Consider the following 14818-nt stretch of genomic DNA (forward strand, 5'->3'; position numbering starts at 1 on the left):
CCACAGTTTGTATTTTTAAAGCCACTTCATTAAGTCTGCTTCATATTAATGTGGATAAAAACACTTTGACAAGTTCATGAGAACAGTAACTTTAGTTTCAAATAATTTAAGTAATGTAAGTTTAAACCTGATTGAGATGGTTTGAATGAGCAGAGGAGAGAGAGAGAGAGAGAGAAAGAGAGGGAGAGAGAGAGGGATAGAGAGAGAGAGAGAGAGAGAGAGGGAGAGAGGTAGAGAGAGAGAGAGAGGGATAGAGAGAGAGAGAGAGAGGTAGAGAGAGATAGAGAGAGGGAGGGAGCGAGAGGGAGAAAAAAGAGAGATAGAGGGAGGATATATTAATGAAAAGAGGTGAGGAAGACCTCAGAGAGATTGATGGAGTGAAGGGGGGTGGGGGGGGGGGGTGAGACAGACTCAGATGAACAGACCAGACCTCCAGCACTGGACCGACGGTTCAACAGGAATGGTTCTGATTGTATTAGTTCTATTCACTGGACATTTAATGAACCACTTCACAGGAATACCCAGATCATCACAGTACTCTGTACTTCTACTTGAAGATTTTCAACAGTACCAGGACTTGCAGCTTCATTCCAACAGACTGTTCATGTTCTCAGCCAGGATGTTCCTGTGCTCTGCTGCTGAAGCTGTTATACTGCCGTGACTGGCCATACATAAACTCCTCCTCTGCACTTGGTGATCTCTGGTGACCTCTGGTGACCTCTGTCACAACATCTCAGGAGCCTGAATGCAATCAGCTGCTGGAGCAGGACACCAACAACCACGTGATTACATGTAGGTAGGACAGTGTCCCTGCACTGCAGAGGGAGCTTCTCCTGACATTGTCAAGGTTTGAATTTGTGTCAGAACATTTTGTCTTGTGCTCCCCGTGGGAGGCCACGAGGTGGCGATGAATACCAGCTGACGGTGACGCGAACGAGGGAGGTTTGTCATTGTTCAACGCCTTATGAAGCACGTGACTTCATGTGAACGTTCAGTGTGTATGTTGGTGTGTTGAGTGTGTGTGATGAGTGCGTAGATGTGATCACAGCGTTCGGCTCCAGTACCTGCTGCTCCGTTCAGGAGCTTTATAGTTTGATGCCAAAGCACCTCGATCACCATGAAGATTAAGATATTGTGAAAATAAGTCCAGTAATTTGCAATTACCCCCCCGTTACGATTGACCTTTTCCTAAGATGATTGGAGGCAGAATGTGACCTGCTCAGTGTCATGGACACGAGCGATGCTGCCACCATGAAGAAGGGGGCGGTGGGCGGAGGACGCAGCCGCAGCCGCAGCAGCAGCAGCAGCATTGGCCCGGCTGTCACCTCCACATGCTCCCCCGGAACATGCACCGGTAACCAGCCGGTCGTGATGGACGACACAGAGGACGGAGAAGAGGAGTCCAGGTTTCAGCATCTGCGGCTCCGGCGTGCTGGGGTGAGCGGCAGCGGCAGCGGAGGAGGGGGAGGAGGGGGAGGGGGAGGAGGAGGAGGAGGAGGAGGAGAGGGTAGTATCAGGATGAAGAACTTTACGCCAGGAGGGGGAGCCGCGTCCTCAGCTTCCAGGAGGAACTCCACCAAGGAGCCGCCGTGTGTTCTGCTCGCAGAGGACTCTCCTGCCCCCCCACGGCCTACTGCTGCCCCCCCACGGCCCACTGCTGCCCCCGGAGCTTCACAGACACGCTGCCCGGGCGATGCTGCCCAGCGCGGCCACACCAGCAAAGCATCCGGGGCGGAGGCGGCGGAATCAGCCGCCGCGACGCAGCTTCTAACCGCGATAGCGGCGGATGGTTGCAACGGCGCCGCTCCAGCTTCCAGCATGAAATGCAACAAAAACGGAGAATGCAGGAGGGACTCCGGCACTGGGAGCCTGCGCTCGACCCTCTCCAAGCAGGAGAAGCAGATCGGCGGCTCGGGCAGAGCCGAGGACGGCGGCAGCGCCAAGCGCGGCGCCTGTAATTCCACCACCGCCAGCATGGACGGCTCCATCACGCCGGGCGGCTCCCTGGCCGGGGTGCACGGAGCAGACCCCGGATCCACCCCTGTGTCCGGCGGCGTCCCCGACAAGAAGGACTCCAAGGTGTCCTTTTCAAACGCGCCGAGCCGGAAAGCGTCGTCCTCGCTGCACGGCCCCGGCCAGCCTCCGATCCAGCAGCCACGGAACTCTGTCACCTTCCTGAAGACCGAGGATGGCCCCCCCATCGTGCCCGCGGAGGACTCTGAGCCTCGGGGCAGCCAGGCCACCTTCATGCAGCGCCAGTTCAGCAGCATGCTGCAGCCAGGAGTCAACAAATTCTCCTTACGCATGTTTGGGAGTCAGAAGGCGGTGGAGCGGGAGCAGGAGCGGGTCAAATCAGCCGGGAACTGGATCATTCACCCCTACAGCGACTTCAGGTAAGAGCCGGGAGGGCCGAATGTCCTACTCCACAGTGATCCTTACTGGGTCCCTGGGAGCTCACACTTACACACGGTCACACACTCTTTGCTGTGTCCTTCATGTGTGACTGAAACTACCGCAGAGTTTGGGCTCCATCGGGCCCCGTCGACCCCCAACTACCTGTTGTCTCCAGCGCGTCCTCTCAAGGTTGTAAACAAATCATGTTCCGGTGTGGAGCATGTCTGGATGCGCCACCAGCACCCCCCCCCCCCCCCCCCCACACACACACACACTGCCAGCTTTTGCGTTAAAACCGGGTATTTCTGGAGGATGAGGCTTTTTAATCGGTGCAGCACGCGCTCTGCGACAGCAGCCGCGCTGCCGGGATGTGTGTGTGTGTGTGTGTGTGTGTGTGTATGTGCACTCAGTAATGGAATGTCACCTTGAGCCAAGTCTGCAAAAGCTGAAGCATGCTCACTGGAGCCGGAGACGCCTGCTCTGCTCCCGGATCCTGCGTCCTGATGACGGCTTCTCACAGACACATCTATGCTGGAGAATCCAGAAACACACACACACACACACACACACACACACACACACACACACACACACACACACACACACACACACACACACACACACCGACATGCTCAGTGCTTGTGGGTCGGGGAAGCAGCAGGTTGACTGGCAGGGCTGGACCGTCTGGTTTCCTGGGAGGCAGGGGTGGGGGGTGGGGGGGTGGGGGGGATCAGGTTTGGACCTTTTGTCTCACATAACGCCGAGTCAGTGGACCACTGGTAGCTGGAGACAGAAATCTCCCACAGAAGGGATGTAATTTGACTACAGGTCCATTGGAGACCTTCTCCCACATGGTGAGGAGCCACCCGCCCCCACCTCCCCACAAATAATTTGCATAGTTGCTGAATAAATGAGATTGAGGTTGTTTATTGTTTGTTTCATGAGGCTTGTGGTTCAAGTGTGAGTAATGACTCAGCTCTGCACCTGTCCTGCAGAGCTTCCAGTCATCACTGGTCTTGGTGTCTGGTTCAGCCTCACCTGACTGCTGCTGTCAGCTGAGCAGCTCCGGACCGGGCCTCGCTCACTGGGGCAGCATGTGACCTCTTATGTGTATCAACAGCTTATCATTTCAGGTTTTACCTCATCAGAAATACTAAATGGAAAACGGGAACGTGGCCACCACCAGTGTAGCGCCCCCTGAGAGGAACCACTGGAGATAAAAGATTCAGTTAACAACCTGATAACAGTAGATATATAGATAATCTCTGGGAGACCAGAGAGCAGGGCGTTACAATAGTCCTGCCTACAGGAGGTAAAAGCATTAGTCAGGGCCGGGTTCTGTACGGATGAAGATGGTTCAAATCCAACAGTTTGGGTAAAAGTTTGTCTCTCTGCCCTTCAGGACCGAGAACTAGAACCTGAGTTTTGTCCTGGTTGAGCTGAAGGACGTTTGCTGCCGTCCAAGACTTAATATCTAAAATACAGTTAAGAAGGGCATCAGTTGTCCTCGTGTCCTCAGGAGACACCTCCACATACAGCTGTGTGTCATCAGCATAGCTATGGAAGCTGATGCCATGTCTCCTGAGGACGTCCCCGAGTGGCAGCATGTCAAGATTAAAAAGGATTGGGCCTAAAACCGATCCTTGGGGAACCCCACAGCTGACTTCATGGGTTCCTGAGGAACGTGTATCCATACTTACAAAGAAGCGTCGATCTGTGAGAAAAGAACTGAACCACTTCAAAACATCAGCAGAGACGCCGGCCAGATTCCTGAGTCTCTCTAATAAAACCTGATCAATCACAAGCACTAAGATCCACTAAGATCTAGACTGGGAGCTGTTGGGAGTCTTGATTGCCCCTGATGCCATTTAGAATCTTTATACGGGCTGTGCTGTGGTTCTTCCTGAAATGACTTAACAAGTGATGGAGGGAGTGGAGCTAAAAGGCAGGCTGTTGGCTTCACCTGGGAGAAACTCCACCAAGCATCAACCAGGGACAAACAGTCCAGTGAGTCCTCAGGTGAAGACACCAGTCCAGGTGAGGTCAAAGGTAAAAGATGGATCTGATGTCTTTTATTTTGCTTCTGAGGTGGAGGACATAGTCCTCACCACAGGAGGCAGTGGGGGAGGAGTTCTTATTAGAATTGGTGTTTGTTAAAAGGTGGGAGGTGGAGAAGAGTAGTGTGGGGTTATGTTTGTTGTCTCTGATGAGCTTTGAGACGTAGAAAGTCCTCGATTGTTTGACTGTTCCATTGTAAGACTTGAGAATGTCCCGGAACATTTCAGAGTCAATGGTGAGTTTTGATTTTCTCCTCCTCCGCTCAGCAATCCTGCACTTTCTTTCTTTCTCCAAGGTGATGGTGGTTTGGCTTTATTTAGCTTTCTTGTGATGATTGGGGACACCAGGTCTAGAGTGGACTTTAGCTTCCTGTTCAGATGGTCAACAATAAGACCACATGGAGCAGGACAAACCTCAGTAGGGACATTCTGGATAGAACATGTTCAGCCACCTCAGAAGTTATGTAAATCAATGTAATAGCACAATATCCGAGGTGAGGTGGTGACGTGGACTTTCTTTATTACTGATTTCTCAGTCGCTCAGTCATCATGCTTCCTCGAGCAGCTTTCTTGTTCATATTGACTGTCCAGTGGAGCTACATGAGACTTATGAGGACTGCATACTATCTCATAATTTAATCCTCCCTCAGAAATGTACTCACTGGGTGAGGGTATTTGTTCATCAGTAGCAGCCCCTGCCTTCAACTTGCAGGATGATTTATGTCCAATTGATGAGCATCCATATTTTAAAAGACTACTTTACAGTATCTATAAATTCTACTATTGTCACAGAGGTAACCTCACTAGGAAGTAGAGATACCTCTACTAAACGATATCAAGGGTTTAAGCAGAGATGTCTAATTGTTTTGTTGCTTCTGATCTCTGGAAATGTGGAACCTAATCCAGACCCTGATGGTACTGAAAAGTTGCAAACCCCGGCTGGATTTCAATCAAGGACAGGTCTTGGTTTTATTCATTTCAACGTGTCAGTCTACTTTAAATGGACATGGTTCACATATGGGCGCTTTCAACTGATGCTGATGTAATTATAATATCAGAGTCTTGGCTAAACAAATCCTTTTTGGGCAAGGATATTGGTGTTGATGGGTACAGTGTCCATAGGACCGATCGTCTCAGGAAAGGAGGGGTAGTGCAATTTACATAAAAAGTAAGTTTCATGTAAATGTGCTCTTGACCAAATCAGTGAGTCAGCAAATTGAATTTCGAGCTCTTGACCTTGAAGTATCCAAAACACTTAATTTCACTGTTAGTGGATGTTCTAGGCCCCCTGCTGCTACCAGTGATGCCTTACCATCAATGATGAGTCTCTTGTCTGGCTGGAAGTCAGATGAAGTCATCTTGATGGGAGATTTAAATCTGAACCGGTTCCAACCTGTCTCAGATGAGCTCAAATCCTTTTGCAACTCATTGAATGTGTTTCAGTTGGTGAATGGAACCACAGGACCAAACCTGAAATGTCCTGAAGAATCTTCCCTTATGGACCTGATACTGACAAATGCTCTCATAAATATTCAACTGCTTCTAGATTTGAACATGACATCAGTGACCTGTGTGTTATAGCAACAGTCCGAATGGCAAAGATTCCCAAAGTCAAGCCTCCAATCATTACAAGACCAAATATGAAGCAATTTGTGGATCAGGCTGTGGATCAGGCTGTGGAGCAGGCTGTGGATCAGGCTGTGGATCAGGCTGTGGATCAGTCTGTGGAGCAGGCTGTGGAGCAGGCTGTGGATCAGGCTGTGGATCAGGCAGTGGAGCAGGCTGTGGAGCAGGCTTTCCTCCATCATCTCTCTCATTTTCATTGGGATAGAATTCAGCTCATTCCTGATATTGAAAGTTCATGGACGTTCTTCTGTGATGGCTTTACCAGAATTGTCAATGAGCATGCGCCCTTGAAGAGGTCCAGAATTAGAGGACGACACAATGCCTGGTTTAAATCTGATTTATCTTCTTTACTGCATGAGCACAATGACGCATGGGAGGAAGCCCGCAGATCAAATCAAGATCCGGATCGGCTGCACTTTAAGCAATTGTGCAATAAATGTACAGTTGAAATGAAAAAAGCCAAGCAGATTACTACCTTACAGAGACTACATAAAACTTGAACAACCCAAGGAAGTTTTGGAAGACATCACAACTTTATCTGGGAAGCCAAATGCAGTTGAACTTCCCTCTTGTATAATGAAGGATCCCAAAGTGTTTCTGATAAATCTGTGATGCCTGACTGCTTTAATCAACACTTCATTGCTTCAGGGTCAATTTCCAACTCTTGTGGTCATCCTCAGAACCTCCCCCAGGGGTCCCAAACAGCCACAGTCCTTTACCTTCAAGACAATCACACTCTCTCAGGTAAATAAGGAACTTAAACACTTGAATGTAAATAAGAAAGCGGGTTGGACAATTAGGAGACACGCTTTTTAAAATTAGCTGCAGATTTTAGTGCTTATCGTTAACCTTTAATGAGATCTCACACCCCTGCACAAAGGAGGTGACCCGGCCAGTCTAGACAACTTTCAGCCTCCACCTCCAAACTCTCTGCTCTGGGTCAGGTACTGAATCCCTGGTGAATGAACAACTAAAAGAGTTCTTATACTCAAATAATATTCTATCAGATTACCAGTCAGGCTTTAGGACAGTACGGTCAAAGCAGCCACTAAGGTTTTAAATGATTTTATTGTGTCATTGGAGAAAAAACCACAGTGTGCAGCACTTTTTAATGACCTGAGGCTTTTGACACAGTCCACCATGACTTGCTGCTACAGAGACTCCTGGACATTGGTCTAGAGAAACAAACTGTTCACTGGTTCCAAAATGATCTGTCTGGATGAGGTCAGAGCGTGCAGGTTGATGGCAGCACCTCCAAGTTACTTCCAGTGTCCAAAGGTGTTCCACAGGGGTCGGTCCTTGGGCCATTGTTATTCACAATTTACACCAGTACCCTCAATCAGAATGTTGTGGATGTAAACTTTCATTATTATGCGGCTGACACAGTCATCTATTGTTCTGCACCGTCATTAAAAGAGGCCTTCTTTAAGCTGCAGGCAGATGTTTCTGCTGTTCAGTTCAACTTGGAAGACTTGAGGTTAATGTTAAATGCCAAGAAGTCCAAAGTCCTGCTGTTTTTACTTTCCAGGAAGAGGGAGACGAATCTGACCCCCATCACTACCCTAGAAGGTCACGTCATTGAGGAAGTTACCTCTTACAAATACCTTGGGATCACAATGGATGATTGCCTCTCCTTTGAGCCGCACATTGAGCAGCTGGTGAGAAAGCTTAAGTTGAGATTGGGCTTTTCATTTAGAAATGGATCGCGCTTCTCCTTCCAGACCAGAAAGAGCTTCGTTGAGCTTCCTTCTTGTCCATGTGGGACTGTGGGGACATTGTATATATGAATGCCTCTTCTCAGTGTCTTCAGTCACTGGACACAGTATACCATGGAGCACTGAGGTTTCTAACGGGCTGCAGAGCCTCACTCATCATGCTGGATGGTGGCTCTCCCTGTACACAGACACATTCACTGGCTGGGTTTTATCTACAAGGTGATTCTTGGTTTACTGCCTCCCTACCTTTTGTAGTTTTGTGATCCAGAAACCCCAGAATAACTACAGTCTGCGATCTAAATACTTCTTTTTACTCTTGGTTCCGACTGTCCGTACGGAACTGGGCAAAAAAGCCTTCATGTGTTCTGCGCCATACTCATGGAATGTTTTACAGAACCACCTTAAACTCACAGAGCTGCTCTCACTGGAGAGTTTAGAGCCTTTTTCAGTGGTTGGAATTAAAAAAGTCACCATGTTCTTGTTTTAACTAACTTATTTTAAACTATTTGATGGTTTTTAGAATCTATCTTTTATATGTTCCTTGTGTCTGTCAGTTTTTCAGTTTACGTATCAGAAATATGTTTGATTAACATGAGCATATTGAGTTTCTTGTTGTTAAATGGTTCATTCTAATACACGTTCAGATAATATGAATAAATGGGATTCAATCTACTCAATATGAATAGATGGCAATGTGTGACATTATTACATTACATTAACTCAGCAAATTATTTTAGTGTTCGTGGAAATGACTGAGAAATTTTTTTTTCAGTGTACTTATCTTTTTGCTATTTAATTGTATTTAAGATTCTAGTATTATTGACACTGTAAATTTATTTAATGCATTGCTACCAGGACACACTTGCAAAAGAGATTGTTAATCTCAATGTGTTTCTCCTGAGTAAATAAAGGCTAAAATGAAATGAAAAAAAAAATCCATCCATACGTCTTCTACACCGCTTATCCTGATCAGGGTCGCAGGGCGCTAGAGCCGGTCCCAGCTGACTGAACAAGGGAAGGATACACCTGGGCAGGTGAGGACTGGTTCACCTGGGCAGGTGAGGACTGGTTCACCTGGACAGGTGAGGACTGGTTCACCTGGACAGGTGAGGACAGGTTCACCTGGGCAGGTGAGGACTGGTTCACATAGACAGGTGAGGACAGGTTCACCTGGACAGGTTCAAATGGACTGGTTTACATAGACAGGTGAGGACAGGTTCACCTGGACAGGTGAGGACAGGTTCACCTGGACTGGTTCACATAGACAGGTGAGGACAGGTTCACCTGGACAGGTTCAAATGGACTGGTTCACATAGACAGGTGAGGACAGGTTCACCTGGACAGGTGAGGACAGGTTCACCTGGACAGGTTCAAATGGACTGGTTCACATAGACAGGTGAGGACAGGTTCACCTGGACAGGTTCAAATGGACTAGTTCACAGTACACAGTACAATATCATATTATTGAAACAAACAATAAAGCAGGTAAAAGCTGGTGTTTGGTGAAATCAGAACAACCAGCAGGTCTAATTGAAATGGGGCCAAAGTCTAGTATAACTAGTTTATATAACCAGAACATTAGAAACCTATTGAGTACAGAGCATCAGCTGATTGAGCCAAAGAGGCGGGAGAAATTAACGATTGACTGATTTGAGGTCTGATGAGTGCGAAAGTGTGAAAACAGAAGAGGAGTCATTGTTCATTCCTTCATTAAGGCTTCAAACTGCAGCCAGAAGAACTGTGGGTCACTTTCTGTTTACTCCCGTTCTTAATTAGACTCATCATGTTGCTTCATAAATGAGATGCACAGAGAAACACTGGTCAGGAACACTGATTAGAGTACCTGCCCGTCTTAAATAAGTACTCAGCAGAGTATTCCTCCTGTTGTTCTCTTTACACTTTTCCATCTTCAGCAGGACGTCTCTGGTGCATATTGGCTTTCCTTCATCTGACTCTATTTCTGTTATTCCCCTCACACACACACACACACACACACACACACACACACACACACACACACACACACACACACACACACACACACACACACACACACACACACACACACACACACACACACACACACACACACACACACACACACACACACACACACACACACACACACACACACACACACACACACACACAGGTTCTACTGGGACTTCACAATGCTGCTGTTCATGGTGGGCAACCTGATCATCATCCCGGTGGGCATCACCTTCTTCAAGGACGAGACCACGACGCCCTGGATCATCTTCAACGTCGTCTCCGATACCTTCTTCCTTATGGACCTGGTGCTCAATTTCCGCACTGGAATCATCATCGAGGACAACTCGGACATTATTTTGGACCCTAAAACCATTAAGAGAAAGTACTTAAAAACTTGGTTTATTGTAGATTTCATCTCCTCCATCCCAGTGGATTACATATTCCTCATCGTGGAGAAAGGGATCGACTCTGAGGTGTACAAGACGGCTCGCGCCCTGAGGATCGTCCGCTTTACCAAGATCCTGAGTCTGCTGAGGCTGTTGAGACTGTCCAGGCTGATCCGCTACATCCACCAGTGGGAGGAGGTAAGAAAACACACCGTCTGCAAAGAGACTTCATCTGTAGGACACTTCCTGTCACAGCCCAAACAAAGGGCACCAGCAAGAGACTACACAGACCAACGGCCTCCAATTAGATTAAGAAAAGAGAAATAAAACATTTGACTTCAAGAAATTAAGTTTGATGCAAAAGCAATAGTTTAAACATGATTAGATTAAGGTTCATTCACCTTCCTTCTCCCCGTGAAGATCATGAAGAGCTCTCTCTGTCTCTGTAATGTCTCTCTCTCTCTTTCTGTCTCTGTCTGTTCTCTCTCTCTCTCTCTCCCTCCCTCTCTCTATCCCTCTCTCTCCCTCTCTCTATCCCTCTCTCTCCCCCTCTGTATCTCTCTCTCTCTATCTCTCTCTATCCCTCTCTCTCCCTCTCTCTATCCCTCTCTCTCCCCCTCTGTATCTCTCTCTCTCTCTCTCTCTCTCTCTCTCTCTCTCTCTCTCCTCTGCTCATTCAAACCATCTCAATCAGGTTTAAACTTACATTACTTAAATTATTTGAAACTAAAGTTACTGTTCTCATGAACTTGTCAAAGTGTTTTTATCCACATTAATATGAAGCAGACTTAATAAAATCTCTCTCTCTCTCTGTCTCTCTGTCTCTCTCTCTCTCTCTCTCTCTCTCTCTCTCTCTCTCTCTCTCTCTCTCTCTCTCTCAGTAGTAATCACTCTTGTCTCACAGTAAGAGTGTCCTGGTTGAGATCTGGCCCGGGGCCTCTCTGTGTGGAGTTCCCATGTTCTCCCTGTGTGTGTGTGTGTGTGTGTGTGTGTGTGTGTGTGTGTGTGTGTGTGTGTGTGTGTGTGTGTGTGTGTGTGTGTGTGTGTGTGTGTGTGTGTGTGTGTGTGTGTGTGTGTGCGTGTGTGTGAGAGGCCGTCCCTTTAATAAAAGGCTGAAGCAGGCCATGGTTCTGAAGCAGCAGATGGTTTGTTGTTCTACCTGATCAAACTGGGTTTAGTTGAGTCAATAAAAGATGGAAATCTTTTTTCTTTCTCACTCACATCATGTAGATCTTAGCTGAAGCTCCTGGCAGGATTCTTCAAGTTTACCATTAAAATCCCTCCATCTTTGTTCCACACGTCCATTATTCCATTCCTCCAGGCTGGACAGCAACGAGACCCAGTGGAGAGCTTCTGATTGTAGAGTTCTGGTCTTTGACCTTGTGAAAGGTTGTCAATGTCAAAGAGATGATGTCCCAGTATTCTGTTCAGACCCAGCTCTCCCAGGTGGAGTTCTGGTTGTAGTGTGCAGTCTGTGATCGGCCTCCACCATGTTGCTCCTGGCTCATGACCAAGCCGCTACACCTGAAGGCTCAGTGCTCATGTTCTCACACCACCTCACATCCTGCTGACTCATGGAAAATGTCAACAGGATGTTTGAGCCTTAAGAAACGTAATTGTAATGACTGTTCCTGTGGCGCGCTGCCCCCCGTGTCCCCCAGGTGCCATCTACTAACCAGCATGTTACCAGGACAGACCAATCCTCAGTGGCAGACACAGAGAAGGTGGTGAGAACATGATGTCACCACCAGTAGTTCTTTAAAGTGATTAGACAGGTCAGGAGGGATGGCAGCGGTTGCTAGGCAGAGTCCACCGACTGCCCTCGATGACCCCGGCCTGCGCTCACTGGCGCTGCTTTCCATCAGTCTGCACCAGCACCTCCTCACCAGTGCCTCCTCACCAGCGCCTCCTCACCAGCACCTCCTCACCAGCGCCTCCTCACCAGCGCCTCCTCACCAGCACCTCCTCACCAGCGCCCCCTCACCAGCACCTCCTCACCAGCACCTCCTCACCAGCGCCTCCTCACACTCTGTCCTCACACTCCGTCCTCACACTCCGTCCTCACACTCTGTCCTCACACTCCGTCCTCACACTCCGTCCTCACACCGAGGAGCCAGGAGGTGCATCCATGTCAGGAGATCACTCCACCGCTGGGTGATGGTGTCGGCAGTGTGCAGCAGTGAGCAGCAGTGAGCAGCAGTGAGCAGCACAGTGGGGCTCGCCTGCTCACTTGACCTTTGGATAATTGGATTTCTGAAGATACGGTGTGATATGCACACATACACGCACACAGTGGTGCATGATGGGAAGTGATACTTGGCATGCATGGAGAATGAGGGCAGAGATGTGATGGTGACTGCAGTGCGGCACGTGCTCACTTTCTTTGACGCAAGTTGTCGTTTATTTCAGAAATCTAAGATCTGTTTTTATTGACTTTGTTCATGTTTAATATCTCATATCTCCATTCAAACCCTCATATCTTCATCACACACTGCAGTGCAAACAAAACTTCAAACCGCTCTGGATTTCATCAGATTTCCTCGCCGGAGGTCACAGTCAAAGCTCTGCAGAGTCCTCAGAACACCACCAACACCCCAAACCGTCCCCTCGGCGCTTTGTTGTCCAGCGAGCACGTCTTTCAGAAAAACACAAAACACTGCTAATCCTTCTGTCCTGCATGGACGCCGCTGCTAAAGCCCCCGACACTGGAAACATCCCACCAAAGCAACAGTTCAGCACTGCAGGGTGGTTGAAGGTGTGCTGAGCCCTGCTGCTCAGGAGCCAGAGAGTAACACTGCAGGGTGGTGTCCTCTTCATTCAGCGTTCAGGACACTGAATGTGGATTCATGTGTCTTTGACCCTGATCCTGCTTCACTGCTCCGTCTTCTGGAGGTCAGACTCAACAGATCTTCTAATGTCATGACCCCTGCGGCTCTATGTGACCCCTGCAGCTCTATGCGACCCCTGCAGCTCTATGTGACCCCTGCAGCCCTTTGTGACCCCTGCAGCTCTCTGTGACCCCTGCGGCTCTATGTGACCCCTGCAGCCCTCTGTGACCCCTGCAGCTCTCTGTGACCCCTGCGGCTCTCTGTGACCCCTGCAGCTCTATGTGACCCCTGTAGCCCTCTGTGACCCATGCAGCTCTATGTGACCCCAGCAGCTCTATGCAACCCCTGCAGCTCTATGTGACGCCTGCAGCTCTATGTGACCCCTGTAGCCCTCTGTGACCCCTGCAGCTCTATGTGACCCCTGTAGCCCCCTGTGACCCCTGCAGCTCTATGTGACCCCTGCCGCTCTATGTGACCCCCTGCAGCCCTCTGTGACCCCTGCAGCTCTATGTGACCCCTGCAGCCCTCTGTGACCCCTGCAGCCCTCCGTGACCCCTGCAGCTCTAGGTGACCCCTGTAGCTCTATGTGACCCCTGCATCCCTCTGTGACCCCTGCAGCTCTATGTGACCCCTGCAGCCCTCTGTGACCCCTGCAGCTCTATGTGACCCCTGCAGCCCTCTGTGACCCCTGCAGCTCTATGTGATGCGCCACCATGTTGTTGTTTTTTCTGACTCTTTTGTGAAGCTGTCTGCAGAGCTCTGCTCCATCGTCCATCCTGACTGAGGAGAAAATGACCACTTGCTGTATTTGTCAGTTAGTGATTGATAAAAAGTGACAGTGAAAACCTCATAAAGGTTAAAGCTGCATTTAGAACGATCAGCACATGTGATTCATGTCCAGTGTCATTCCTCATCACTGCCGTCACAGAGTGTCACTCCTCTCAGCTCCACTGACTCACAAATGACCTGATTCTTCCTTTGCTCCCAGTAGATTCTTATGTCAGGCTGCTAATGAGAAGACATTTCTACACATGGGCTCAGAGTGCAGATGATGACTGAAATAAAACTGTGATTAAGTTGTTAAGCAGCAGCAGAGTGTGACTTCCTGAAGCCGGTCAGGTGATTGATCATCGGCCTGAGTGACAGTGACGGATGTGTCAGACCAGGCAGACTATCACTTGTTCAGGCTGCTGACGCTCCTGTCAGTCACTTCAGGAGTCTGGATGAGTGGATGTGGTGGCAGGAGTGTATCGCGTGAGTGGACACAGTGTCTGAAGTGCTCCTGCTGTGAATCAAACTTCATGATCTGAAGGAGAATGTTTAGGTGAGAGCACTGTGGCCATCATGAGCTGGACTTGTATTTTATTTACAATCGTTTAGTTTCTTTATCCTCTGTGACTGAATAAATCCCATACTTTACTGCTCTGTTTGTTAAATGTTTACAAACGTGTTTATTCCTGCTGCCTTTCTCCCAGAGCCAAGTATGAGTCACATGCAGACTCACAATGACTGCAGAGCCTCCACTGGACTCCACTGGGCTGCAGATCCTCCACTGGACTCCACTGGGCTGCAGAGCCTCCACTGGGCTGCAGAGCCTCCACTGGACTCCACTGGACTGCAAAGCCTCCACTGGACTCCACTGGGCTGCAGAGCCTCCACTGGGCTGCAAAGCCTCCACTGGACTCCACTGGGCTGCAGAGCCTCCACTGGACTCCACTGGACTGCAAAGCCTCCACTGGACTCCACTGGGCTGCAGAGCCTCCACTGGGCTGCAAAGCCTCCACTGGACTCCACTGGGCTGCAGAGCCGCCACTGGACTC

General features: G+C 49.0%; 1 protein-coding gene across 1 annotated transcript in view; it reads left to right on the plus strand.

The window, feature by feature from the left end:
- Positions 1-1371: 1371 nt before the first annotated feature.
- LOC308119559 (potassium/sodium hyperpolarization-activated cyclic nucleotide-gated channel 2) overlaps positions 1372-14818 on the plus strand; it is a gene marked incomplete at both ends in the record, with an annotated part of 79919 nt that continues 66472 nt past the window's right edge. The window contains 2 exons of the mRNA XM_080479639.1: positions 1372-2393; positions 9945-10368. Coding sequence (XP_080335765.1) covers positions 1372-2393; positions 9945-10368 — 1446 coding nt within the window. The remainder of the gene's footprint in view (positions 2394-9944; positions 10369-14818) is intronic.

This window comes from Lipophrys pholis, assembly GCF_963383615.2.
Source record: "Lipophrys pholis genome assembly, chromosome: 1".
NCBI classification, from domain to species: Eukaryota; Metazoa; Chordata; class Actinopteri; order Blenniiformes; family Blenniidae; genus Lipophrys; species Lipophrys pholis.